General features: G+C 33.1%; 2 protein-coding genes and 1 non-coding gene across 5 annotated transcripts; 1 reads left to right on the forward strand and 2 right to left on the reverse strand.

The window, feature by feature from the left end:
• The first annotated feature begins 829 nt into the window (after window positions 1–829).
• Window positions 830–10,112, forward strand: LOC105126311 (MATE efflux family protein FRD3-like). Of its 2 annotated transcripts, none has more exons than XM_011027136.1 (14): window positions 830–1,158; window positions 5,853–6,053; window positions 6,320–6,441; window positions 6,886–7,173; window positions 7,344–7,537; window positions 7,658–7,793; window positions 8,023–8,119; window positions 8,238–8,338; window positions 8,493–8,656; window positions 8,909–8,980; window positions 9,082–9,198; window positions 9,291–9,386; window positions 9,479–9,600; window positions 9,924–10,112. In XM_011027136.1, the coding sequence occupies exons 2-14, from the start codon at window positions 5,974–5,976 to the stop codon at window positions 9,976–9,978; spliced, it is 1,644 nt and encodes a 547-aa protein (XP_011025438.1). In that variant the 5' UTR covers window positions 830–1,158; window positions 5,853–5,973; the 3' UTR covers window positions 9,979–10,112. The 2 variants fall into 2 exon arrangements, with proteins under 2 accessions (XP_011025438.1, XP_011025439.1); XM_011027137.1 differs by lacking the exon at window positions 830–1,158 and adding an exon at window positions 5,540–5,766.
• Window positions 10,113–13,939: 3,827 nt separating this feature from the next.
• Window positions 13,940–17,802, reverse strand: LOC105126312 (zinc finger CCCH domain-containing protein 30-like). 2 transcript variants are annotated; one of them, XM_011027139.1, is made up of 2 exons: window positions 17,696–17,802; window positions 13,940–16,810 (listed from the first exon to the last, which is right to left on the reverse strand). In XM_011027139.1, the coding sequence occupies exon 2, from the start codon at window positions 16,797–16,799 to the stop codon at window positions 14,616–14,618; it is 2,184 nt and encodes a 727-aa protein (XP_011025441.1). In that variant the 5' UTR covers window positions 16,800–16,810; window positions 17,696–17,802; the 3' UTR covers window positions 13,940–14,615. The 2 variants fall into 2 exon arrangements, with proteins under 2 accessions (XP_011025441.1, XP_011025440.1); XM_011027138.1 differs by having other exon boundaries at window positions 17,474–17,794.
• Window positions 17,803–23,849: 6,047 nt separating this feature from the next.
• Window positions 23,850–23,923, reverse strand: TRNAI-AAU (transfer RNA isoleucine (anticodon AAU)). The gene has a single exon. It is a non-coding gene; the product is annotated as a tRNA-Ile (tRNA).
• Between the last annotated feature and the right edge of the window lie 2,504 nt (window positions 23,924–26,427).

Below are 26,427 nucleotides of genomic sequence, written 5' to 3' on the forward strand. Positions count from 1 at the left end.
TCACATTACCTTGTGTTTGATTTTTATCAAATAAATGGGGATTGTGAAATTTAAACTCTTGACAGCTCGATCATCAAGACTTTGATACCATGTCAAAGAATTAACTCAACCCAAAAGCTTAAGTTATTAAATGGGGTCTCAAAATATGATTTATATTATTTTCTAATAGCTAACAACTTGGATAGTGAGTTTGACAAATTAAGTCGAGTTGATCCAAAATATTGCCATCTCAACATTTAAAAAAAATTATCTTGAATTCTTTTTTATTTTAAGTCAAGCTGAGTTTTTTTGCTAGTGATCCAAGTTGTTTTTGGAATCATCAAATCAACTAGTTTACATCAGATTGAATATCTTGATTTATATATATTTCTTAACCTTACAAATTAATTTTTATATAGATTTAATTAATAATTTTTTTATATTTACAAGCATATGTAATTCTCTATCTATTTTAATTAAATACTTGTAAAAATTCATAAAGTTAATATTTTTTTTATGCTGAAAACATGTTAGTAACTCCTCGTATTGCATTTTTGGAGATATAAAGAAAAACGTGTGCTCGCATTTTAACCCGCTAAGTTAACTAGTCTAATAGCTTTCTACACAATAGAATTTTCATATTATATATGCAATTAATGTGTGAAACTACAAAAGCCTCATGTAATCTAAAATTGCGAGTATTCAGTATTGGGAATCCTACGCAGCCCACAAGTTGGTAAAGAGCTCTCATGCACGTTACCTACTAAAAGCACTTGATTTTGTAGCAAAAAGTTAGACAATAAGGTTACAGAACTATATCTTACACGGGTAGTGGAATTCCACCTTTCTACATCCCCAAGTCTATAAATTTTAATGCAATGATGCAAGTGAATTTGCATTATCATCACAAGGCTAGCTTGACATTTCTTTTGTTTCTTCGATTTATCTTCGAGCCTTATTCAATAAATTTTCATTAACAATGTCTCTCTTTTACATTGGAATTCTCGCTAATTTGTCATAGGCTACTTCAGATTCGAGAGCGAGGAAAGGTGTGTATAAAAGGGAGCTGGTGGGTCTGTATTCGGCTTGCAATCCAAGGGAGGTTGGTAGAAAGAGCTTTGCAGAAGTTGGTGGGAAATGAGCTAGCCTTACACAGAACTTGCGTTACCGATTGCAAAGGTGAGCAAAGTATCCTCTCACTTCCTTCAGTTCGGTCTTGACCGATATTACTAATTTTGTATTGATATTATACTTCTTTTTCTAGAAATTAAATCAGGAGGTGTGGTTAGGCCTAAAGCAGTAGAATGTGTATGTAACTCTGTGTGTGTAATGGTTGACATAGAACTAAAATCTTACACAATGGGATTCTAAAGCATCATAAAAAAAAAACAGTTTAGTAGATAGTGAAGGACCAAGGCCCGATGGCTTGGCTCGAATCCGTCGGTATAGGCGTGTTACTTCTGTTGATAGAAGGACCGCCAAAACGGAAGCGAATTGGACCAGCAGATGGCCGTAAAATTCATAGAAACATTTCTTACTTTCCTTAACGAAACCCATCCTTGTTTCTTAATGGCAGTGACATCGCTTCTTCTGATAATAATTCTGGAAAAAACCCACGCACCCACCCTTCAAGTGACAGCTTATTCGCAGCAAAATGTACTTCTTTTTTTAAAAAAAAAATATAACTTAAAGAGTCCATGTGGCTTTTGGCCGTGATCCCTCTCAGGCTCTAAAATAGTTGGAGAGTTGTCACCAGGGACTGTGTGTTCAAACTTCCATGGCCAACTGGAAGGATGATGGTGAGTTCTTCAACTGCCACTAGTCAAGTACAGACTTGCAGGCCCTTTGAATTCTGGGGCCCACCACTTGGCTTTGTTGGGGTCCGGTTCTGTCTATTTTATAGCTGATCCTTTTGTCACCACCATACAAGTGCCAAATAGAGTCATTTCCTTCCTTATCCTTCTTTATTGAACGGTCGTTTAGAAAAGTTATCAATTTTTTATTTTTTTTTGTTGTGGTCATGATTTTTAAGAAATTAAAAGTCGTTGGTTTTAAAAATAACATATGAAAATATTATTAAATATTTAAAAACCATAATTACAGTTGAAAATCACAAGTCACGGTCAAAATGGTAATTCTCACGCTTCTCTTTGTTTTTCCACCATGACGTGCCTTCGGCTATCTTCTCGACTGCTTTTGTAACTCATCATCATCAATTTGTGATAAATTCTCGACCTCATACTTGCTTTTATTGATTTCGAATGACCAAGTTAAATGCTTCCAGCAATTTCGTTAATTAAGTTTGTTTTCATGATTGAATTTTTTTTAAAAAAATAGCATCTGGTTGCATTTTCTAAATTAAAAAAAAATATATTTTTTGTGTTTCTTTATTAAAAAAACACAAATTCATTTCAAAACTGTGTAGTTGATAAATTTATTTATTTATAAATGCTTATCTTTCGTATTAGAGGCTTCTTTTGCCCATCCATCACTACTACTCTGCTCTGAAACGCCAGAATTGAAAGTCCATGATCCTTATGTCATTTTTATACTTTTCCCTTTTATATATTTTAGAGCGCGCACCAACTAAACATAACTCAAATAATTAAAGTTTGCTGTAAAGAACAACATCCGAAACGTTATGTCATTGGCTTAATCGAATCTGTGAACCTAATTTTTTATCATTAGTCTCGAATTATTGATGGAGATAAAACGGAAACAACAGGAAGTAGCATAATTGTTCTCTTGATAACTACTAAACCTATCTCTAATTTCAATCTCTTATTAAGATATTGCAACCGCTGATTTTATTACGGGACGAAGGATATATTTTTCTCCGTTTCTCAAATGATCTCCAGGCCAAAAAAAATAAATCCAAATAGGTAACCCACCTACTTTACATTGATACCCAATTAAAATGGAAAGCATTAAAATAATAAAAGGTAAAGCCTGGTAGATGGGTGTCCCGAGCGGTACAGAACAGTCAACAGCAGAGGTGACCCAAGTGCGTAACTTCTCGAACAATTTGTCTTGAACTAGCCGATTAATATGCTTGATTTTAGATGTGTCCCAGATGGGTAACTTTCAAACAAATTGTCTTTAACTAGCTAATATGTATGAAATGAACAAATTAAAGCGAAGCAGGTGCAAGATTCTGAGAGAAATCTCTGAATCTTGAATTGGCAGAATCGCTTTCTCAGTTATAAATTCTTAGATCCTGCTCATGAAGTTTCTTCTTCTAATTGAAGTTAATGATAATTCATTCAGTGCTGCATTGGCAACTTGTAATGGTAACTCCTTGATCAAGATGGAAAAAGGAGAAGCTGCTAGCAGAATCTCTAGGTACATTTTTTTATTATTATTATTCCTGGGGGTCTTTTTGTTGCTGCACGATGTGTTAGAGATTGAACCAATTCAAGAACAGATGAGCCTGGAGATTGCTAAGCATTTTCTTGTAAATGGAAATCTCTAAATTACATGCATTAATTAATCCTTAATTCTTCATATACCAAGATATTGCTGAATTGTCTAGAGGACTGGCATTTGTATACCAGCCCTCCAATTACGAACAACGAAATTTCTAGGAATGTGAACACAAATCCGACCTTTCCTTTTTTCGAATCTCTTCAATTCTTGTTGGCTATCTCGCGGATTATCTAGTGAAGATTCAAGTGATGGAGGCCTTTGTTTCCATCATAAATCTAATCATAATGTTGACGCTCCTGCGAGGTAGGAGGCAAAAGACTTCGCATTCAAGAAAAAAATTTCCAATTGTGTCTGCTTTTTGACCCCTTTGTCCCTTTATTTAGCTGTTCTTAGCACTTTTGCATGCGCAAGTCGGTATAGAACATTGACCCGTGATGCTTCTTTAACTGTGAGAGATCCGGATTTCATTTTTTTCTTGCTCTTCGTACAAATTAATGGTAAAATACGAAGCATCCCATGACGTATCCATGATATATACTGTATGTGTGTTCAAGTTAAAGTGCGTGGTTGTTTACATTATTTGCTCACTAATTATCTCTAGGAAAGTGATTTGATCAAAATATAAATCTAGGGAACTGACAAAAGTGAGCCTCCCTACGTATAGAGACGTCGACAACGTCCAATCTCTTTGAGTCGTTCGTACTTTTTTAATGTGTAAAGAGGGGACGGGAAAGATATAGGTTTTGTTTTAGCGTGAACAATAAAAGCAGTAGCTTGTTACGGTGCTATATAGGAACCATATAGAACCCAGGGAGGTTTATTCATGCTTAAAAACGCAAACAAGGGACACATTGCCCAGAGATTTTGCAGCTACTTAGTTAATTCCTATGCTCTTGGGGATCTAGCTAATTAGTTAAACAGTATTACATGTAAAAAAAAACTATGTAAAAATCTCGTATAAACTAAAAAGGAAACTGTATTTTTAATATTTAATTTATTAATTAATTCTTGTAGAATCTAAATATCACTATTTTTTAAGGTAGATGATTTGTTTGTTTGTAAATAATATTTTATTCAAAAAAATCCTTATTTTAATTCCTGATTTTGAGAATTGGTGAATGGACTAAAATTAAGTTATAAACCCTTGCAACTTAGCTACCATTTAAGAACAATGACAACTGAGGTAATGAAGTTTATTAGCAATTTAGTGAGTTTTTATTTTTCTGGGCAGCCGTGTAATTATTATTTCATTAAATTTTAAAAAAATTCAAATTAATTTATTTTTTATATTTTTAAATTGTGGGTTAATATCAAAAATATTATTTTAATATATTTATAAAGAATTTACATGCAGAGTAAGTATCAAAGATTCACTACTGGTGTCGTTTCATTGTCAGAACAGTTCTGTTCATATACATGATTTGGAATTGCAATTTTTGGTAATTATCAAAAGAGGAAAGAAATTCTGTGAATTGTCCTTGTTTGCTTCTTCATCACCTTTTACTTCCTTTAAAGAGCAGTAAATCCTTAAAACTCCAACCACTGTAATGAACCCAAGAATGATCTATCTTTATTAAATTGATTGTTGATTACCGATATCAGTATGCTTACATGGCAGGACAGTGCCCGCATCGCCACGTTAAGGTTGATAGTATGGCAAAAAAGAACACTAATTAGCACGCTTAATTTCAGTATTAACACACTCACGCTAGCAAATAACACAGTCAGGCACGTGGGGAAGAAGCACAGCAAGACCTAAAGTCAAGGATCACGCGTTCCTTTTTGTGACGACCGAAAACCATTGTTTTAATACTTGTATGGATCCGCTGGGTAAACTCACTTGGTTGATTTGAGGTTTAAATATATCTGAGTTTAATAAAAATAGAAAAAAAAAAACTGGGATGAATTCATTTAAAAACTCGGTTTACACTAGTAATTTAATTGATCTGTATTTAATCTAGTTTTTAATTTTTTAATTTTTTTATTAATATGATTTTATTTTGATTTTATTTTAAATGATTAACTTGAATCGACCCTTTTAATTCATAACCCGAGCTTTTATGCTGGATTGGTTTTTAAAACTACAAAATAGATATTAGCGGAATCCAACAGCCTCCATGCCAGAATTCATGCTTGCAAATTAATGCCGGCATTTTTTTAGGGAGACCTTTGACAGATGTTTGATGCACATGCATATTTTATATAGAAAGATAAGAGAGAACTGAGGGAGGTTCAACTGTTAGTTGTTGAGGCAAGAGCCATAAATTCCCGGTCCTTATTCTATACACTAGCACCATTGGCTTTCCTATACCTGAAATCATTCTTGCAGTAATCCATTGTCTTATCATAATAGAACACAAGGTTGGTTTTTAACTTGAGCGTTATTGCTTGCCGGGTTTATTGTATTGTCATAATCATGATCCGCTGGTATATCATGCATTCTGCAGGTTATAGGAACTTAGCTTGTGAGGACTTGAATATTTTTGCAGTCACCCCGATAAGCTTAACTGGATCAGAAAAGGTTCAAACTTGGGGTGATATTCATTTACAACTTAAGGTTTTGATATCATGTCTGAGGAAGGTGCTTTGCAGCCAGTTGGTCTGAGAAAGCCAAAGATACCACTCTCTGTTTTTTTTAGAGATGCAAGGTATAATTTCATTTAGTCCCATGCAGTTTTTTTGCTGTGCTGCATGTGCAAATGCTGTGGCTTTAATGTGCCATATACTGGTTTTTATTCTGCTTTGTAAGACCGGTTTGTTAATTAGAATGGTGTTGATCTTTTAAAGTTTAAAGCAGGCAAAGAAATTTTTATTCCCCCGTTAATATGTTAAGTGGGAACTTAAGGTGGTATGACTGGTAAAGAGAAAACTTTTCATGCTTCTATGAGCTAATCAATGTTGGTTCCAATTTCAGACGTGTTTTCAAAAAAGATGAACTTGGTTCGGAGATCATAAGGATTGCATTGCCTGCAGCAATGGCTTTAGCTGCTGATCCCGTTGCCTCCCTGATTGACACAGCCTTCATTGGCCGTCTAGGTTTGTTTTCATGTCCTATAATTATTCATTCAGCTAACTACAGACCTCTATTGCGAAACTGCTGCATTTTGACAACCAATATTCTTGCTGTATATCATTTAAGAACTTCATATACAAAGTTGAAAGATCGTGGAAATTTAAGATCTATACTATTGCATGGATTTCTCATGTGATTAAGATTATGACACACTGGAACTTCAGAGAACTTTCTCGATGTATCAGTTAACAGCATTTAGCATATCCCCCTTCAGTTGTTCAAAAAAAAAGGAAAGGAAAGGAAAAACAAATTACAGTGGTACTTGTGTGGAATAATATCGTACTGATCATGTTCAAATTGTCGATCGGCTCTACTCCATGAGCTATATATCTTGTTGCTGAATGCGACACACCAACAAGTGGACTAGATCTGATACCGAAGCTGATTTTCATTTTTATTTTGCACAGGTCCAGTGGAAATAGCTGCTGTAGGTGTTGCTATTGCCATATTCAATCAAGCCTCAAAAGTCACCATATTTCCATTGGTTAGTATAACGACTTCTTTTGTAGCTGAGGAAGAAACTCTTCAAAGAAATTGCATAGTTGAAGCAGAAAAGGCTAGGGACTTGAATAAAGATGCGGAAAGTGGTAAAGCAAAAGAGTTGCCTGGTGATGAAATGCTCGAGAACTTGGAAAAAGGTTCAGCCACAAACAATGAAAAGAACATTGAAAAGAAAGATTCAGTGCCGGGGGATGGTACACGAACTCTCTCTTTCTCTTTGATCATTTTCCATTGCCCATGTTATAGCATCACCCCCTAGAACATGTGTCAAAAACTCAAAATTCTAAAATTTGCTACAAAAGACGGCATGAATACGATTATCATATCACCACAGCATAAATAATGTAACTGTTGTTCTCATCAGATTGTAAGGCAACCACAAGCAAGACTACTACTCTTACTGATACCAATAGTGTTGAGCCCAAACGAAATAAAGAGAGGTTGCATATCCCCTCAGCGTCGACAGCATTAATTGTTGGTGGAATTCTTGGTCTAGTGCAAGCTATATTCCTCATAGTTGGGGCAAAACCTGTCCTGCATATTATGGGTGTGAAATCTGTAAGTGCCTTCAGTTTCCATCTCATTCTCCTCGGTAGTGTTATTTTTGTCACTCTGCATCTACTGATTCCCGCTGCCTTGACTCAATAGAGAACTGACTGCTGTCTTTTTTATGGATAGGATTCGGCGATGTTAACCCCTGCAAGGAAGTACTTGACGTTGAGAGCACTAGGTTCTCCAGCAGTTCTTTTGTCACTGGCGATGCAAGGTGTCTTTCGAGGCTTTAAAGACACAAGAACCCCTTTATATGCCACTGGTGAGAGGCATTTCCTTTTAGTTTCAGCATTAATTCTCTTTTTGCAAAAGCGATGTCTTAATGCTTAGCAGATATTCTAACCAGCGTGAAATCAAACATATTAGACATGCATGAGAAATAATGCGATAAATCGATCACCATTCTATATATGGAGATAAAAATCCAACTTCGAACCTGAAGTTTTGGGACTCGATTAACTCTTCCCTTTTGTTCATTCTGAGTGCCGCAGTTATAGGAGATTTAACAAATATCGTCTTAGACCCGATATTTATCTTCGTCTTCAACTGGGGTGTCAGTGGTGCAGCCATTGCCCACGTCCTTTCTCAGTAAGTACTATGATCTCGAAACTCTGCAGCTAATATAAATGTTCAGTGTTTGCAACTATTAGTTGAAACTTGAAAGGATTGTTATTTAATAAAAAAAAATTCCTTGTAATTATTTTAGGTACTTGATTTCACTAATTCTCCTGTGGAGGTTGATGAAGAAAGTTAATCTTTTACCCCCAAGTGTTCAAGATTTGCAATTTAGTCGGTTCCTCAAAAATGGTGAGGGGTACTCTTGCTCTGATCACTGTTTTGTTTGAAGTTTCTTCCTTCCTGTAATTGGCTGTAGTTATATTATAATTGATTTTCTACCTCGATCCAAGAGTTTCTTACACGCGATCAATGCATTTTACTTCATTTCTGTGCTGGGAGGCAGGCTTTCTGCTGTTAGCTCGAGTTGTAGCAGCAACAATCTGCGTGACCTTGGCAGCATCAAGGGCTGCTCGACTGGGTTCAACAACTATGGCTGCATTCCAAATTTGCTTACAAGTTTGGTTGACATCCTCCCTTCTTGCTGATGGCTTGGCAGTTGCCGGACAGGTAAAGAAACATACATGCTTTATGTGATTATTAGTGTCCAGTTGTTGCATTTCCTGGAGCTGCAATCATACTTTACCGGTCCAAATATGAAGTAGAATAAGCAACTGAATTCGAAATATGTCACATTTTTTAACCCTTTAAAATTGCTCAACCTTCCTTCTCGTAGTCTGCTCTCGGAAAGTATCCATTGTTTAATTTCCAAATTTTCATTCAGACTACTCATTAGTATGTGTTTTTCTTCAACCTTTATAGGCAATTATTGCTTGTGCATTTGCTGAAAAGGACTACCAGAAGGCAACAACTGCTGCGACCCGGGTGTTACAGGTACGTTAATGACATTTGTATCGATACATCCTCCATGTTTTGGTTTTCCTTTTCCTCTAAACCAACCACAGCCTTAAATTGTGACGGGTTTTGTTTTACAGATGAGTTTTATTCTTGGTCTTGGGCTAGCTGTGTTTGTTGGACTTGGTCTGCACTTCGGTGATGTAATTTTTTCAAAAGATCCTGATGTTCTTCATATTATAGCCATCGGCATCCCGGTAATTCCCATCTACAGATCCATAACTAGAGTTTTCTTTCTATTTCCTTTTTCAGCTAAATTAGACTGACTTTTGCTTTATCGACCCCTCAGTTTGTTGCTGCTACACAACCCATCAACTCGATAGCTTTTGTCTTTGATGGTGTAAACTTTGGAGCATCTGATTTTGCTTACTCTTCATATTCCATGGTAAGCTTGTTGGCCATTGCTTATTTGTGAGTTCAATCTTTCTAAATCCTACTCAAAATGAAACTTACGTGTTTAATTTCTTTGCTCTTCAGGTTCTGGTGGCCATAGCAAGCATTCCAGCCATTTTTGTTCTCTCTAAAACTGGTGGATTTGTTGGGATTTGGATTGCTTTAACCATCTTTATGGGGCTACGCACATTTGCTGGTGTATGGAGGTAATACTCCCTGTTCTTTTTTCTTCAGGCAATTTTCCTTGTCATTAGCATGTGATATTCCACTTCTTATGCTTTATTGCCATGACAAATCCTTACAAGGACTTGGTTTATATGGACTAAAGCTGTTTTGCTGGTTGTCGGCAGTCCACCAGATAATTTCTTAGACCCAAACCTGCAAAACCTGCTCGACTCTAATGATTTATGATACTTGGAAAAAATAAAAAATATCAAAGAAAAGAAGTTAAAGAAGTCTTTATCATGGTAGTTGCTCGATTATTTGAAGCTGCAAGTTGATTGACATGGAATTCCCCCTAACGTTGCAGGATGGGAACTGGAACTGGACCATGGCGCTTTCTCAGAGGGCGATTGTTGACCTAGGACATGAAAACCTCGGGAACATCTGTGTAGTGGCGGCATATTTTTGCCCTTGGACACCTTTTTCTTATGAGAGGACTCTGTTTGTTTGGTATAGTGGTTATTATTGTGGTTGTAATTTTAAAAAGATAGTTTAATAAAAATACTTTTTATAAGATTTGTTAATTTTGATATGTGTGGTTAAAATTATAATTGAAAAAATAATTTATTATATTTGATTAATGTATATATTATTTTTTTTCTCATTCGTTCCTACCTCAAAAGCCAAGACACATAAGAGAGAAACCACGTCTGCAACATCTGCCTCTTCACTAGTCCTTCCATCGCTCAATCACCCAAATATCATAAAATCTTTCTACAGCAAACCCAATTCACTCTTTTTTCTATCTCCTTCTTCCACTTCTTCTCTCAAGCCCGTTTCTCTCCTCCTCTCCTTTCAACACCAGCAACAGCCTCTGTCCTCTCGGCTTCTAAAAAATGTTGCCATTTCTTTTGAATTCGAACAGGAAGAGGATTTCTTGACTAATGGGGACAAGCATAGTTTCTCTCAAGACCTCAAATTGTTTGTGGGTAACTTTCCTTTTAGTGTCTGTTCGCCAGTCTTCATCCAAATCAAGTTTAATAGAGGGGAAGGAAACAGAGTTGTTAGCTCCGGCAAGGAAAGTCTTTTGTTTACAAGAAAATAAGTGTCGGTCTCAGGAGAGCAAGTGAAAAGCAGGTGTGAATTGCTTTTCACAAGCTAAGATGCAACCTCAGTTTTTGAGTGGGATCCATGTTAAATAAAAGTGTGGTTCAAGATTACCAAACATCTCAATCCTGTTTTTATGGTAAACCGTACCAAACGGTCACTAATCTGATGTGTGTGTGCGTGTAAAGGTTAGAAAATAAGACAATGGGATCAATTTTATTTTTTTTCTTTTTCACTGTATTATGCATATTTTATGTATTATTTTCTCATTCGTTCCTCCCTCAAAAGCCAAGACACGTAAGAGAGAAGCCATGTCTGCAACATCTGCCTCTTCACTAGTCCTTCCATCGCTCAATCACCCAAATATCATAAAATCTTTCTACAGCAAACCCAATTCACTCTTTTTTCTATCTCCTTCTTCCACTTCTTCTCTCAAGCCCGTTTCTCTCCTCCTCTCCTTTCAACACCAGCAACAGCCTCTGTCCTCTCGGCTTCTAAAAAATGTTGCCATTTCTTTTGAATTCGAACAGGAAGAGGATTTCTTGACTAATGGGGACAAGCATAGTTTCTCTCAAGACCTCAAATTGTTTGTGGGTAACTTTCCTTTTAGTGTCTGTTCGCCAGTCTTCATCCAAATCAAGTTTAATAGAGGGGAAGGAAACAGAGTTGTTAGCTCCGGCAAGGAAAGTCTTTTGTTTACAAGAAAATAAGTGTCGGTCTCAGGAGAGCAAGTGAAAAGCAGGTGTGAATTGCTTTTCACAAGCTAAGATGCAACCTCAGTTTTTGAGTGGGATCCATGTTAAATAAAAGTGTGGTTCAAGATTACCAAACATCTCAATCCTGTTTTTATGGTAAACCGTACCAAACGGTCACTAAGTGTGTGTGTGTGTGTGTGTAAAGGTTAGAAAATAAGACAATGGGTTAAAAGGTTATCCTTCCAATGTGCTTGGTATTTGCGGGTGAATTAACCCTGCTATAAAGACACACAACCTTTGCATTGTATAAAATTAATATAAAATCTGATTTGAAAGTTTTAAAATCTAAAAATTAAAATCTTAATATCATCTAATTCCAATTATAAAATAATAAGATTTTGGTGTCTATGTATTGAACTTTCATTGGATGATGATATTGGCCAGCACTAATAGTTACTTGCATGTCAAGAAAATTATCTTTCCTTTTTCTTTTAGTTTATTTTTTTAGTTATGCTTGTGTATTTTTTACATTTTTTTTAACGAATCCAATGATAAAAAAAAAAAGTTAATTAATCCAAGATCAATTGCTAAAATTGATAAATACAAGACAATGCTTGGAATTTTGAAAAGTCTATAAGGATATATCAGCAAAATTTTACAATATTCATGTTTTATTCTACTTAACACGTATCCCTTTACAAAAAATTAACTCTTTTTTATTACTAGAATAGAGAGAGAGAGAGAGAGAGAGAGTTATTCATCTTCAAAAATCAAAATAATATTTTTTTATTTCTTAATTATTCCTTCTATGTCATTCCAAACATGACCTATAAATATATATTGTAATTAGTAGAGATATATAACACATCTAGCATGTAGGACAACAAGTGAGTAAATCAACTGAGATGTTTTTTGAAGGCTCATTCTGTATTTATTTAGTTTTAAAAAAAAATAAATTTTATAGGTGAAAAAATTTTAAAAAAAATTGTTTTTATTAACAAATATACAAGAATTTAGATTTTTGATTTATGATCCCTAGGTTTTGATGAGAAAAAAGAACGAGAAAATCTAGGTATGATTTAAAAAAAAATGGTTTTGGTTTGGTTGGTTTTTATTTTTATTTATTTTTTTAATATGAAATGATTATATCATTAGTTTATGCTTTTAATAGTTTAATTTTCTTTCTAACTGCTATAATATGAAAATGGTTAATTATGCGGGGGGGAAGAATCATTGGTGAGACTTAAGTTTCCGGGTTCTTTTACTTATTTATTTGTTTATTTTAGTTTTTTAATTCATTAAATTTAAATTTATTTTACATTTTTAAAATATAACACATATTCTAAATAATATCTTAAATTTAAAAATAAAATAACATTGTTAGTGTCAAAGGGACTAACATTATTAATGGACTTAAACTATAAGGGACTCCATTAATTTTCTTTTTTCTTTTTCTTATGAAACATTTTTAAATAAAAAATATTAGGAACCTAAAGTCAGTAACCCAGTTATTAATAAATGAAATAAAAAAATCATATATAAACAAAATTTTCATATAAATTAATGTGTTAACGAAAGAGTAAAGTGCAGATCCCGTGAATTTAAATAATTGACTCTTCATGGGGGGCAAAGGGTAATAGCCACGTGTTCATATAGCATTACTCCAAGGGGGTGTTTGGTAGGTGGTTAAAGTTCTACATCCGAAAATTGCTCGGTAACAAATCACCTTTAACCTCGTACCAAAAGCCACCTAAAAATAAATATGCCACCATAATTTTACCTTAAGCTTGATGCAATCTTTTCCAGTGTTCTTATGCATGCCAGAGAACAACGGGGAAGTAATCAACGATAAAACCAAGAGTAAAATATAATTATCCATTTAGAACTTAATTTCCTGTCACCTCCAATGATCAAACGATAAAGGATATTTTCAAGTAGATTTTTTTTTTCCAAAATATATTTACTTTGATGAAAACATTAAATTAATTTATTTTTTAATATAATTTTAATGAGTTGCTTCTAAAAGTTTTATAAAAAAATCCAAAAAAAAAAGCATGAAAAGATCTTTACACCAAAACTACTAAACAGCACCAAAACTAATGATGCTTAGCGAGTGATGCAAGGATGCATTATAAAATAAAAGGCGCCCTCGTTCCGTTATTATGGCCCAAGAAAAAGGATGTAAAGCCACATCGCATTCTGAGGATGATGATCCTTTGGACCAAACCCCACTTAAAAACTACGCAACCTCCATGTTTTTGCCGACCACAAAAAGAAAGCCCTTGAACTCCTGCCACATACCCCACAACGTCGCAGTCACTGAAACAAAGTAAAAACGCATCCATTTGATGTGTGTGTATATATATATATATATAAAATAGACGCATCCATTTCTCAGCGAACTCCATTAAAGACCCACCCACCAACCTTTTTGGGGTGAGTGGCTGGCATCGAAGCAGGTACATGATACCATCCTCTCTCTCTCTCTCAAACGAAAGCTTGATCTGTATTATATGATGATCCCCCACCTTCCACTTATCTCGATAGAAGATCGAAAGAATCCAAAAACATATCCATACATGTTCCACCACACTAATGAATTGCAATTCTTTCTTAAATCCCACAAAATATTCAAGCTCATGCGCCAGAGAAATGGCGGGAGAAATGAATAAGAGTACATGTACGATGAAACCTAAAGCTGATACGAAAACACTGTAGAAATCCAAAAATTGAAGATGCGGAAATAAAGACTACAATTCAGATTTGGCAAAGCCCCACATCACTCTACTTGTAAAGATTAAACACAGCATCCAAATTAAATGTGAGACATCTTGAAAAAAATTCCTTCCAACTCCCCGCTTTATCCACCGAGTCAAAACATGCTAGTTAAGAAAATTATGAGACTATTGAAGGGATACAAAGCCCATGGTTTCATGGCAAAATGAAACCATGTATAAGCCTTCTCCAACATAATCAGTTGGAGTAATAAACGCAAAAAATGATCCTGAACAGAAATGTTGAACGGGTGAGAACCTGCGCTGGCTTTTCCTTAACACAGCCTAGAGAAGCTTCTTCAACCTTCCAACTTCGCTTTAGATAACAAAATAGGATAAAATTGAAGGATTTCCCCGAAACCTTTTTGCCAGTTCTTTACCGCCAACTTGACCATCCCCACCAATAAAAAATCCAACAACAATATGTACTTCCGATAAAATACTTATACCCTATCTTCATGAGTAAACACCAGTTTGTTTTGACTAGACTACAAGCTGTTGCTGCTGATCAATTTGCATTTGCTCAATCCAAGATTCTAGAACAGAATCAATTCTAGAATTTGAATTCAATCCCGTGCCAGGAGATGCAGTGCTGGATACTGGATTTGCAAACTTCTCTTTCAGCATCTCAGGAGGAGATTCCTTGACTAGAGATTGGACCCATGATAGGTCAGGCTCCTCACCATTGTTTCCAAGCTCGAAAGAAGAGGATCTCCGTAAACGACCCAATTCATCTCCATTAACTGACCAGTCTACTTTTCCATTAGGGGATCCCCATTTGGACCAAGAATTTCCAAGAGATCCAGCAACTGAGGCCATAGGGTGGTTGGATGCAAGATCCCTTGAGCTAAGGCTACGCAGCTGTTGCTGCTTTTTCTCACGCTGAGCAAGAGCAGAAAGTCGAGACCCCATTGGAGAGATTGGCTCCATGACTCTTGACGACATCCTCCCAGGGGATCCAACACCAAATACAGCCTGCAGTAGAGGGTGCTCAACATTTTTTGGGGAGAACACACTTGTACTGACAGGTGACAACATGCTCTGCTGCTGTTGCACTTGATTTAGATAAGCTGCTTGATCAGCATACCTAGGAGAAGACATTTCAGCAGCAAACAGTTCTTCAAGATTTGAAGGAGTTAGTGTCTTAGACCGACCAGAAACAACAAAAGAAGAATTGTTACAAGACTCTGAGAAACACGTTAAATCATTTAAAATCTGATGCTGGGAATCAAAGCCTGGCAACAAATTAAAATCCTCTGGTGGGATATCTCGGGCACTAAGGGATGATCTCAGGCGGCTGGATTGAAGGTTGCTTCCTGGAAGATGAAGTGTTGGCACATTTGGCTGTGACCAAGCCATGGACGAGTGAGAAATGCCATTTGCAGGAGACATGGGCTGGTTGAATGGGGTAGGGGACATCGCTGAGACTGATGATGGGGAGCCAGGCAAGAGACTTAGAGCAGCAGCCATGTCCATAACACTGGCTGCAGACTGAGATGATCGTGGAGAAGGGATAGCAGATCCTGTAGAAACATACAAGGGCCTGAGCTCCTCACAAGTATGGGCAAAAAAGCAGACTTGTCTATTGCAGCTGGTGCCATCTTTGCAAAGCCGGGTTCGGTATTGAGCTGGGTGAAGCCAGCATTCAAAGACTCCATGTGCATATTCACACATATCCCCCAGCCTACAAGCCCCTTTACGAAAATCAGGGCATGGCACACAGCTGTAGTGGAACTTTCTTGGATCTCTTCTACGTGCATTCACTCCTGGGTGAACAAATGGACATTCAGTCCAGTCATGTGAGTATGCCCGAGAACATGGGCGAACCTTGAATGAGAACATGCGAAACTCATCAGTCGCATAGATGCTGTTCTTGATGTCAGGGAGAGATGGATCAATTGGATATTCTTTCCTCTCAGATGTAGAGCTGGCGGGCAGATTATTAAACTTTGCAGCTCTTGGAGAATAAATCAGCACAGAGGGAGAAAGTGGTGAACCATTTTCTGATGAGGAAGAAAGAGTTGGTGAGCTAGAATTTGATTTGCTAATTGAGACCCGTAAATTGCAAACACCAACAGAGCCATTAAAATCACGCTCTGCCACAGAAACATCAGAGTCAGATTTTGAAAGCAGCTCTTGAAGAGTGACTTTCATGCTCTGTAGATTTGGAGGAACAACGATAACATCACCAGGTCGATCTCCATTGACATCGAGGCAATTAGGATCAGCACCTGCTGATAATAGCAGCTTAACTGCGTCAACTACTTTAATAGATCCACCAGAAGTAGCACAATGAAGAGCAGTGGTTTTGTCCTTTCCACAAGACAGATTCACATCAGCCTTGGTATGGTCTAGAATAAACTTGAGAACATCAACGCTACCATAAGTAGCAGCGACCATAAGAGGAGTTCTTCGGTCAAGAACAATCTGCTTCGATCCTTTTTGGCGGCCATACCAAAAACCAACCTCCTTGGTTGAGGACGCATCCTGCTCTATAAACCTCTTGAAGCCTTCAACATCATTGTTAGCGGCAAGTTCAAGTAAGCTAGAGAAAGAATCTTCTGTTTCTACGGTTAGACAATTCATCTCTTTGGTAATAGGAGAGTTTTCTACAGTTGGAGTGGAAGTGGAGGGTGATTCAGCCGATTTCTCGGGACCACTGCACATGCTTCAATGACCTAAAATTGAAACAAAAGAACATTACTTTGATTCATTCAAAAACAAAAAATTTATCATATGGTGAGCTAGATTAGGAGAAGCTAGTAAAAAAAAATCAGTATTGAACAGAATTTAAGAAAACATAAATCCTTAAACGGGGTAAAGTCACCAACTCCTCGTAAACTATAAAACGTTACTTGATTTTCACTAATCATTTCCCTTTCACCACTAGCCACACGGTGTTTAACCATAGACAAATTAAACAACAAAAAAATGAAGATGAAACCTTTGAGACTTCTTCAACTTGTATATTATTAGAAGGATTAGAAATCTACCTGTTTCTAACATAGTCAAACTTGAGCACATTTATAGGAAAAGGAATCAACAGCTTCAAAATCAGAGAAAGGAAAAGGAACCATACTATTAACTAATACTAACCAAAAGCTTTAACATTGATGATAGAAACAGAGTGAATAGAATCTTTAGCTGATATCATAGCAGATCTAAACACAATCTAATCTAAAACAAAAGGTAAAGATTCTTGATATCAAGATGACGAATTTCATTTATCAGGATAAAAAATCTCACTACTTGATTAAGCAGAACAGAATAAAATCAACCATTATCCAAAAGAATAAGCTAATCTAAAACTAAAAATACTAAATTATGAGCTACTAACTCACGGATTGATAAAGTTTGGAGCGAGAAACAGCTTCTAGTAGCTTAAAAATGAAGAGAATTGCATGATAAGCATTGATTCACTTCATAATCGGTCAAAAGAGAAGGATTCGAGAGCCAGAACGGTGTGAACCTCTAAAGGGGTGAGATAAAATACTAGAGACAGACAGCATTTAGCTGCTACCTCCATCGATGTAATCTATGAAACAAAAGAGGGCTAAACTTACGTTTTCGGATCTGTTTTTGTCTCGCGGAGAGAGACAGAGGAGAGGATGGTCTAACGTTTTATAAATTGAAATTGTAATGATCTGCTGTGCAGAGAAATTGGGAGTGAATTTTATTTAAATTTTTTTCGCCCATGCCTTCGAAGGGAAATGAAATTGCATTGAAATTCACAACAAATTGTGTTGAAATGCGAGTCAAATTTTTGAACTTTGTATAAGTGAAGGGAGACGGGTTTGGCCGGTGAGTGAAGACACGGTGGATGACCGGTTTGGTTTAGAAAGTCAAGGAGTGGGGTTACCGGTTGAAGGGGGGGTGTGGTGCTTAGTGAAGTGGATTTAAATGGGGACTTGGAATCCGCCAATAAGAGAATTGAGTAGAGCGGACGTCAGTGAGGTGCTCAATTGAGGTTAATTGGGATAAATTACACAATAACCCCCGAACTTGAGCAAAAAACAAATACATCCCTGGGCTAAAAACACTCCATGATTTTGCATCCTAAACAATATAATTTTATGAATGTACCCCTTCCATTTAGGTTTTTTGCATCATCGATCAATTCCCCCCAGCAACTTACTTGTATTTTAACTGAACTATAAAATAAAAAAAGGTATGTATGGTTTGATTTGGAATGGTATAAACATGATAATATGAGATGCCAGGGGAGAGGCTGATTTGTGTCTGGTATGATAAATCAGACAAAAAAAATAATAACCTTAAATCTTGTTTGGTTTTGAAATCAAGATAGAATAAAATAAAAATATTTATTTATTCCTGTGTATATATGTATGAATTATATTTATTCTTGAATTGTCTTGTATTTGTATCGTATTCTTTCCTTTTCACTATAGAGTGTACAGGCATGATTTTGAAAACTGCCCCATGGCATTTCGCATGTAAAAAAATAGTATTCGGCACCACTGTTAACAATATTCCTTTTATTGTTGGTATCCGGGCACAAGATGGATTGTATTTTTCCCAAAAAATTCAACAATCACGCCCGAGAGTAGAGATTCCCGTTGGTTTTTCAAACTATATGGAAGTACCACACTTCTCCCTCTTTCTCCTGGACCTCTTTTATTTTTATATATCAAAAATAAAATTAGAAAAAAAAATATTTTTATAATTTTTATTTTTATTTAAAATTAATATTTTTAAAAAAATAATTTTAAATTATTTATATGAAAAATAATTTTAAAAAAAATAAAAAATTATTATTATTATACTCGTAAGAATAACCTTGAGCAATTGCCAGTCTCGAAAGGAAAAACAAAAGGAGAAGTAACACTGAACAAGAATTTCTCAGTTGGGTCGTTATGGTTTTATGTGTTGGGTTTTGTTTTGCATGCATTGATAAATGCAACGTGGCAAATATTATTAAATACTTGCCGTACAGTTGATTTTGTCGGATACAATTACGGAGTTAAGTTGTCGATGTCCAGAGAATAAATAACCCTAATTTTTCATTTATGTTGCTCAGACGGTGTCATTCTACATTTTGATTCATGTAGGTTTTCCTTTCGTGGTTTTAGCTATAAGAGTGTCTTTGTTATTGCAATGATTTTAAAAAAATATTTTATAAAAAAATATTTTTAGTTGAGATTATTTTTAAAAAATAGATATTTAATTAAAATTATGATTGAAATTAAAGTTAAAAAAATAATTTTAAATTTAGGTTATAAAACAATTTTAAAATATATTTATTAATATGATAGTTTTAAATTTAAATATTATAGAATTAATTACTCCTATTACATCATGAAATAAATAATACTTTATATAAATTTTTTTTATTATTTCATTAAATTATTTATAATTCCATCATATACAGAATTCATTCGATAAGAACTACAGTTTTCATAATTTTTTGAGCGTGGAGTAAAATTAGATAAAATATTATTAGGTGTAAAATTAATATTGCAGTACAGATAAATTTAATTCACTCTATATTAGTTTTTCAATAAAAAAATATTGTTCACATTACAGTACGAATAAATTTAATTCATTTTAAACTGGTTTTTTTAAAAAAAATTGTTAAAAAATTAACGTACCATAAAAAAAAAAACTATTCACACAAAAAAAAACTATTCACACGAACAGGAAAATTACAATGTTTATTATTTTTCAAGTGATCAATGGATTTTTTTTTGCACTGTTTATCTAAATAGTATATCAATTTATACTAATCATGCTAATTAAACTGTTTGGTAAATCAATTAGGATGAATAAGAAAGAAGCCGCATCTTGCTGTCCTTTCCTTTTTCAAGTCTACATAAAAACATATATAGCCTACACATAATAAATTATATTTTTTTTATTAAACAAATTATATCTGCATTTTAAATAAAATACAAACATAATCTCATTATCAAGCATAATCTAAAACTTGTTTTTTTTTTTAACATTAAATCAATGTTGACTTGATTGAAAAGAGAGAAAGTCAACAAAAATAAAAAAATGAGAGAGAAGATATTACGCGATCAAATTTATATATTTATTAATTTTAAGCAGTACGGATAAATTTAATTCACTCTATACTAGTTTTTCAGTAAAAAAATATTGTTCACATTACAGTACGAGTAAATTTAATTCATTTTAAACTGGTTTTTTAAAAAACAAATTGTTAAAAAATTAACGCACCATAAAAAAAAAAACTATTCACACGAACAAAAAAATTGCAATGTTTATTATTTTTCAAGTGAACAATGCATTTTTTTACACTGTTTATCTAAATAGTATATCAATTTATACTAATCATGCTAATTAAACTGTTTGGTAAATCAATTAGGATGAATAAGAAAGAAGCCGCATCTTGCTGTCCTTTCCTTTTTCAAGTCTACATAAAAACATATATAGCCTACACATAATAAATTATATTTTTTTTATTAAACAAATTATATCTGCATTTTAAATAAAATACAAACATAATCTCACTATCAAGCATAATCTAAAACTTGTTTTTTTCTTTTTTGCATTAAATTAATGTTGATTTGATTGAAAAGAGAGAAGGTCAACAGAAATAAAAAAAATGGGAGAAAAGATATTATACGATCAAATTTATATATTTATTAATTTTAATTTGGATGTTTATAGTTTCATCTTTTAAAAAGAAAATTTAACGGAATTAATTTTTATTTTCCAATTATGTTGGAAAGAGAAAGAAACTAAGGCTCAAGTAATAAGAATTATTCATGTTCAATAAGAATGTGATTTACTGTTGAAAATAAGTTTTTTTAAGTTTTAAAACTATTTTTTATGGTATTTTTTATAAGAAAAATATTAAATTTTTATTTTTAAAACTTAAATCTTGATTTTTCAAATATTATCAAAATTATCACAAGTAGATGGAGTATCATCCTATATATTTTAAGAAAAATCTTAGGTGTCTTGCATGCATTATGTTATCATTCCAGGTTGAGATATGCATGGATTTCTTTCTTCAAGCTCTCTATTTTTTTTTATTCATCTCAAAATGAAATTCTATCTAGATAAATAATTTCAATTATATTTTAAAAAACGATCAAGTTACATCATGCTTTTTAAATAGAATTTTAATATTTCACTGTAATATTTTATTTCCTTATATAATTGCGTACAAAATTAATATGCACAAGTTTTCAACAAAAAAATATGCATAAAAATATTCACCAGTAAAAAAATTAAAATTAAGATGACAATTTCATCCAAGTATAATAGATATCGGTCAAGTTCAGTTTGAACAGGTAAAAAAAAAAAATGATTGAATTTAAATAAAACTAAAAGTAAAAAATAAAGTTTAAGATTAGGCATGAATATCTTATTCATAACCTGAACTAAATTTCATTAGTAGTTTAAAATTTTGAACATAAATAAATTCAAAATAAGCTACATACGTATGTATGTATGTAATGAAATTAGGGTTCTCTCCCCACCTGGCCCCACTCCCTTCACTCTCTCTTCCTCGTCTCAGCTGCATCCTCGCCGATGACCATAGTGAAAAAGTCGTTTGGGGGTGTTGGGCTATAACTGGCATGGTCTCGAACCCCAGTCACAAGGATCGAAAGCTCAGGAAGGCTGGGTATATCCGGTTGTCAAAGGAGTTGCAATAAAAGCAGTGGTTACTGGTCCACTGCCAAGCGCTAAGTTGCGGGTTGCGTAAAAGTTTTTCCACTTCAAGAAAAATTTAGACATTAGTAACATGTTTTAAAAAAATATATAAATTTTAATAATAATTTGAATGATATTTCAATTTAATAATGAAATAAAAAGATATTTGATTAAGTTTGATTAACTTGAACTGACTTATAATACTCACAAGGATAATTTTAAAAATAACAAATTAAAAAAATTCAATTCTAAGCAAACTTAATGGCAAATTATAACATAAATGAAGAACAACATATAATTAAAAAAATAATAGATTTAATTAAACCAAGCAAATGCATGATGAAAATTATGCACATCATATAATTTTCTTTTTTATCCTGGATATTATTTCTCATTTGTCTGTATAAAAATAAAAATACATGATATCTTTTCTATACAAAACAATGTAAATTTAAAACGTAAAAAAAATAAGATTGGCACGTGAGATCAAGATGATAAAAGCAAATCATTCATCACAAATAATCAAATCATATTCTTTTAAGCTTAAGTCAAATAAAAATAAACAAATTATTAATAACAAATAGTAAAATTATATCTGATAATATATGAAAAGATAATCACGCCCCCTTTTAATCCAAAAAAGACTAATGAGCCATGAGGAGAATACCCTGTTACCTTATAAAAACAAGTTCAGTTTTTTGTTTTTTTTGTGTTATAGTAATTTTTATAATTGTGATTTGAAAAAAATTATTTAATTAAAAATATTTTTAGTTGAGGTTTATTTGATATTTATATATATTTGCTTAAAATTATGGTTAGAATTAAGATTAAACAAGAGGTAATTTAATGTGTTTAATAAAAAAATATTTTTTAAATTGAGATTATAAAATAATATATATATATATATATATTAATAGTTTTAAATTTAAATATCATTGATTCAACTACACTAGTTACATCATGAAATAAATAATATTTTATATATAATATTTTTTTTTTATTTCATTAAACTATTTAAAATTCTATTACATACAAAATTCATTGGATAAAAACTATAATTTTCATGATTTTTTAAACATGTAATAAAATTAAATAAAATATTATCAAGAATAAAATTAAGATTACAATACAAATAAATTTAATTTATTTTAAACTATTTTTTTTAAATTGTTCATGTAAATAGTGTAGTGTGAATAAAATCAATTTACTGTGTTGATTTCTTTTTAAAAAATACCATTTACATAAGCAATATAAATAAATTAATTAAAATTTATTTGTATTGTTCGTTTTAGTGCAAAAAAAAAAAACGCAGTCAATATCTGCTTTGATAAAATCTGCATTAAAAACGTAATAGGTAGCGAGTTCTATTATAAATAAATTGTATTTTTGTATTTATTAAATAATTATTTGGTTGTGGTTACTGTAAATAATATAATCTTTAAAGCCTCAGGTCCTTGTCTTGGTAGCGTTCTACACACAAAATCAAAACCTTTAAAATATTTAACTGTTGAATCGTTGATTATCTGGAATTTCTTTTTGTACCAGTTTCGTACCTTTGGAAGTGAATTTATATTTTTTCTTTTAAAAATGGCATGCAAGTATATTTTTCACCCTTTACAAACTACATCTGACTAATATTTTTTTGAGTAATGATTTTGAGTTTAGATTCAAGTATTTATGGACATTTTCTCTTTCTCTCTCATTTGTGTGTGTATATATATATAAATTTTTATACTGTTAATTCCTCATATTATTGTTTCAGAACTAATTATTCTTTTATCTATTATACAGTCATATAAAAATAATCAAAATATTTATTTTTTATTTTCTTATATAAAATTGTTTTGTACATCATAAAAACACAATGTTTTCAATGGAAAAAATATCATTGCCAAAATTCGAAGAAAAGAAAAAACGGGTTTTGGCTACAAAAAAACGCAGTTTTTTCTACTGAATTTAAAACTCTTGAAATACAGAAAATCACAGTTGGAGCAAAAACGACCTCCCGACATACCCTCTTTCTTGACAAAGCTAAACATAAAAAAGAATGGAACAACAACACGGTTACTTTTATGGCCCATGCAGGTTTCGAACCTGCGACCTTCGCGTTATTAGCACGACGCTCTAACCAACTGAGCTAATAGGCCAAGTTGCCTTGACCAAGAATAGTAGATTTAAATCACTATAGCAATTGAATGGACTCGGTACCCTAGCAAAGGACAATGACAGATATGGCAGCTGGTTTGAGAGTTAGATGATAATTGTTTTTTCTTAATTTAAAAATATATTAAAATAATTAATTTTTAATATTAGAATATTTTTTTTTTCAGAACCATACTCCAAAGTGGTCTCAAGGAAATATAACATAACAATCCTGCCACCATCCAATCTATCTGTGATTTTTTGTAGGTATAAAATTTGGTGTTTTATTGGATCAGCCTAGCAAATTATTATTTTACCAATAATATTTGTATCTACTAACGAGATTACAGTTAGGAGCATCTCTAACCCACTGTTGTTCCAAAAACAAAGAGTTGAGGTAAAGGATCTCCGCTCCGTTTACTTTTCGATCCCAATTTAGTATTTAAGATTATGGCATGAAAAGGCCCTCTGAAGCTTTCATTTTCATGCTTGTTGATAGCTAAAAAGGCTCGCATTTGCTCACACGCTTCCCTGCAAAAGGGGATTGGAATACAGCCTCCTCCCCCTCCTCCTTAAACTCGTATGATGTTTTTTTGACAACTCCATCTCAACTACCTTCGAAGGAATCAGCCGATGAAGATTAAAACAAGAAACCTTCTGGTCCCATCTTGAAAAGTATACCTCTTCATCTCAAGACACAAGACACGGGTGACGTTCTCGATCACTTCACATACCTTGTTTCTTGGTGACAGTGACACAAGAGCTTGGCCTTTTCAATTAGCTCCCTCGTAAGGAGCCACTCCGATTATTGATACATCCATGATTTCTTAACCGTCCACCTAGCATCGGTGAGGTTTTTTTTTTTTAAGAAAATAATATTAAAACATTATTTATTTATTTATATCAACACGTTAAGATTATTAAAATATACTAAAAATATCAACTTAATATCTTTTGAGTAAAAACAAGTCGTGCCTGTGTTGATTTAAAAGGATTACAGCAGATTATTTATAATTTTTTTTAATAATTTTATCGACAAATTTGAAGATTCTGCTATCATTTTTCATTTTCTATGAACAATATTCAATTCAAACCCCCAATCAATTAAGCATGAATGTGCTCTCAGCCACTTATTGATACTACAGGATAGAATATGCTTGAATAAAAAATCAAAATAATAAAAATTAAAGATCAAATTCAGCATAAAAACAAATCCTTTATCATTTTTATTGTCAAAAAACAATGAAAAAACTTAATTTTAGCCACTAAATTTTCAATTTATGTATCTATGATCCTTGTAATTTTGGATTTTTATATGTAGATCTTGCCGTTCATTTTTATCATATTTCTAGTCTTTGAATGTTTAAAGATGATTAGGAAAGTTATTGGAAAAGGTTGACAATAAAAAGTGTTATATTAGTGATACATTAACAAAAAAAAAAAAGAGTTAATCTTGAAATTTGTATGTTTGTTTTTTAAAAGAGGAGTTTAATAAATATAGTTTTGTTACTCAAACATGCCAAAAAAAACTAAATTAAATCTTAAAATTTTTATTTTCAAGTAGTTAATTTGATGAATGTTTTCTACAAGGATTAGATTATGGTTTCAGCTTGAAAATGAGTTTTATACGTGAAATGATGTTTTTAAGTAAAAATAAATAAATTGAAACTGAAGTTTTTATGATTTGAAGACCTCCAAACTCAATTTTTCTCGGAAAATGATGTGTTGTCCTCGCAGGAACAACACATCATCCATTATATATATATATATATATATATAAATTAAAGAAAGTCAGGCATGCATGCTCTTTATTCCAAGCCCATATGCTATTGGCCTGTTTTTCAAACAAACGGGTGGCCCTTTCTCTCTCTTTATGTTATTTTATATCCTAGAATAAAATTATTTTAAAACAGATTTATTAAAATGATATTTAAGTACTTATCCAATTGCGCTGTAACCAGATGGTAATGGTATCTACCGTCAGATTGAAAAGGAATGGTAGCCTTGTTCAGCCAGTGGTGCGGTGCTATTGAGACATATGGACGGGTCTCCGAAGGAGTGCCGACGTGTCACGAGTAACTTTGATGAATCTAAACCATGCATGGGCCGAAATCTTTTCTTTTCTTTTATTTTCTCTCACAGTATGGGCCACAAAATATTTTAATTGGGTGGAGCCCATGCACATGTTAGTCAAGGCTAACGATTGACCCAAAACATCAATGTTGTCAAGACCTGGTTGGTGGTCTCAGAAACAATAATGTTGCTGAAATATTACGTCTAATCAGAGAAAAAAAGAGCAAAATGCCAGTCTACGGATCACATGCTTTGTCGTGGAATAGGCGGAACTGTCACCGAGATAACTCTTTACTTTTAAATCCTGGTTTTATAAAAATTAAAATAATTTTATTTTTATTTGTAGACTTGTTTTTTATTTTAAAAACATTTATTTATTTATTTTATATACAAAATCTATCCATAAAATTTTTAATCTGATAATTTTTTTAAATAC

This window comes from Populus euphratica, unplaced genomic scaffold (genome assembly GCF_000495115.2).
Source record: "Populus euphratica unplaced genomic scaffold, PopEup_1.0 scaffold78.1, whole genome shotgun sequence".
NCBI classification, from domain to species: domain Eukaryota; kingdom Viridiplantae; phylum Streptophyta; class Magnoliopsida; order Malpighiales; family Salicaceae; genus Populus; species Populus euphratica.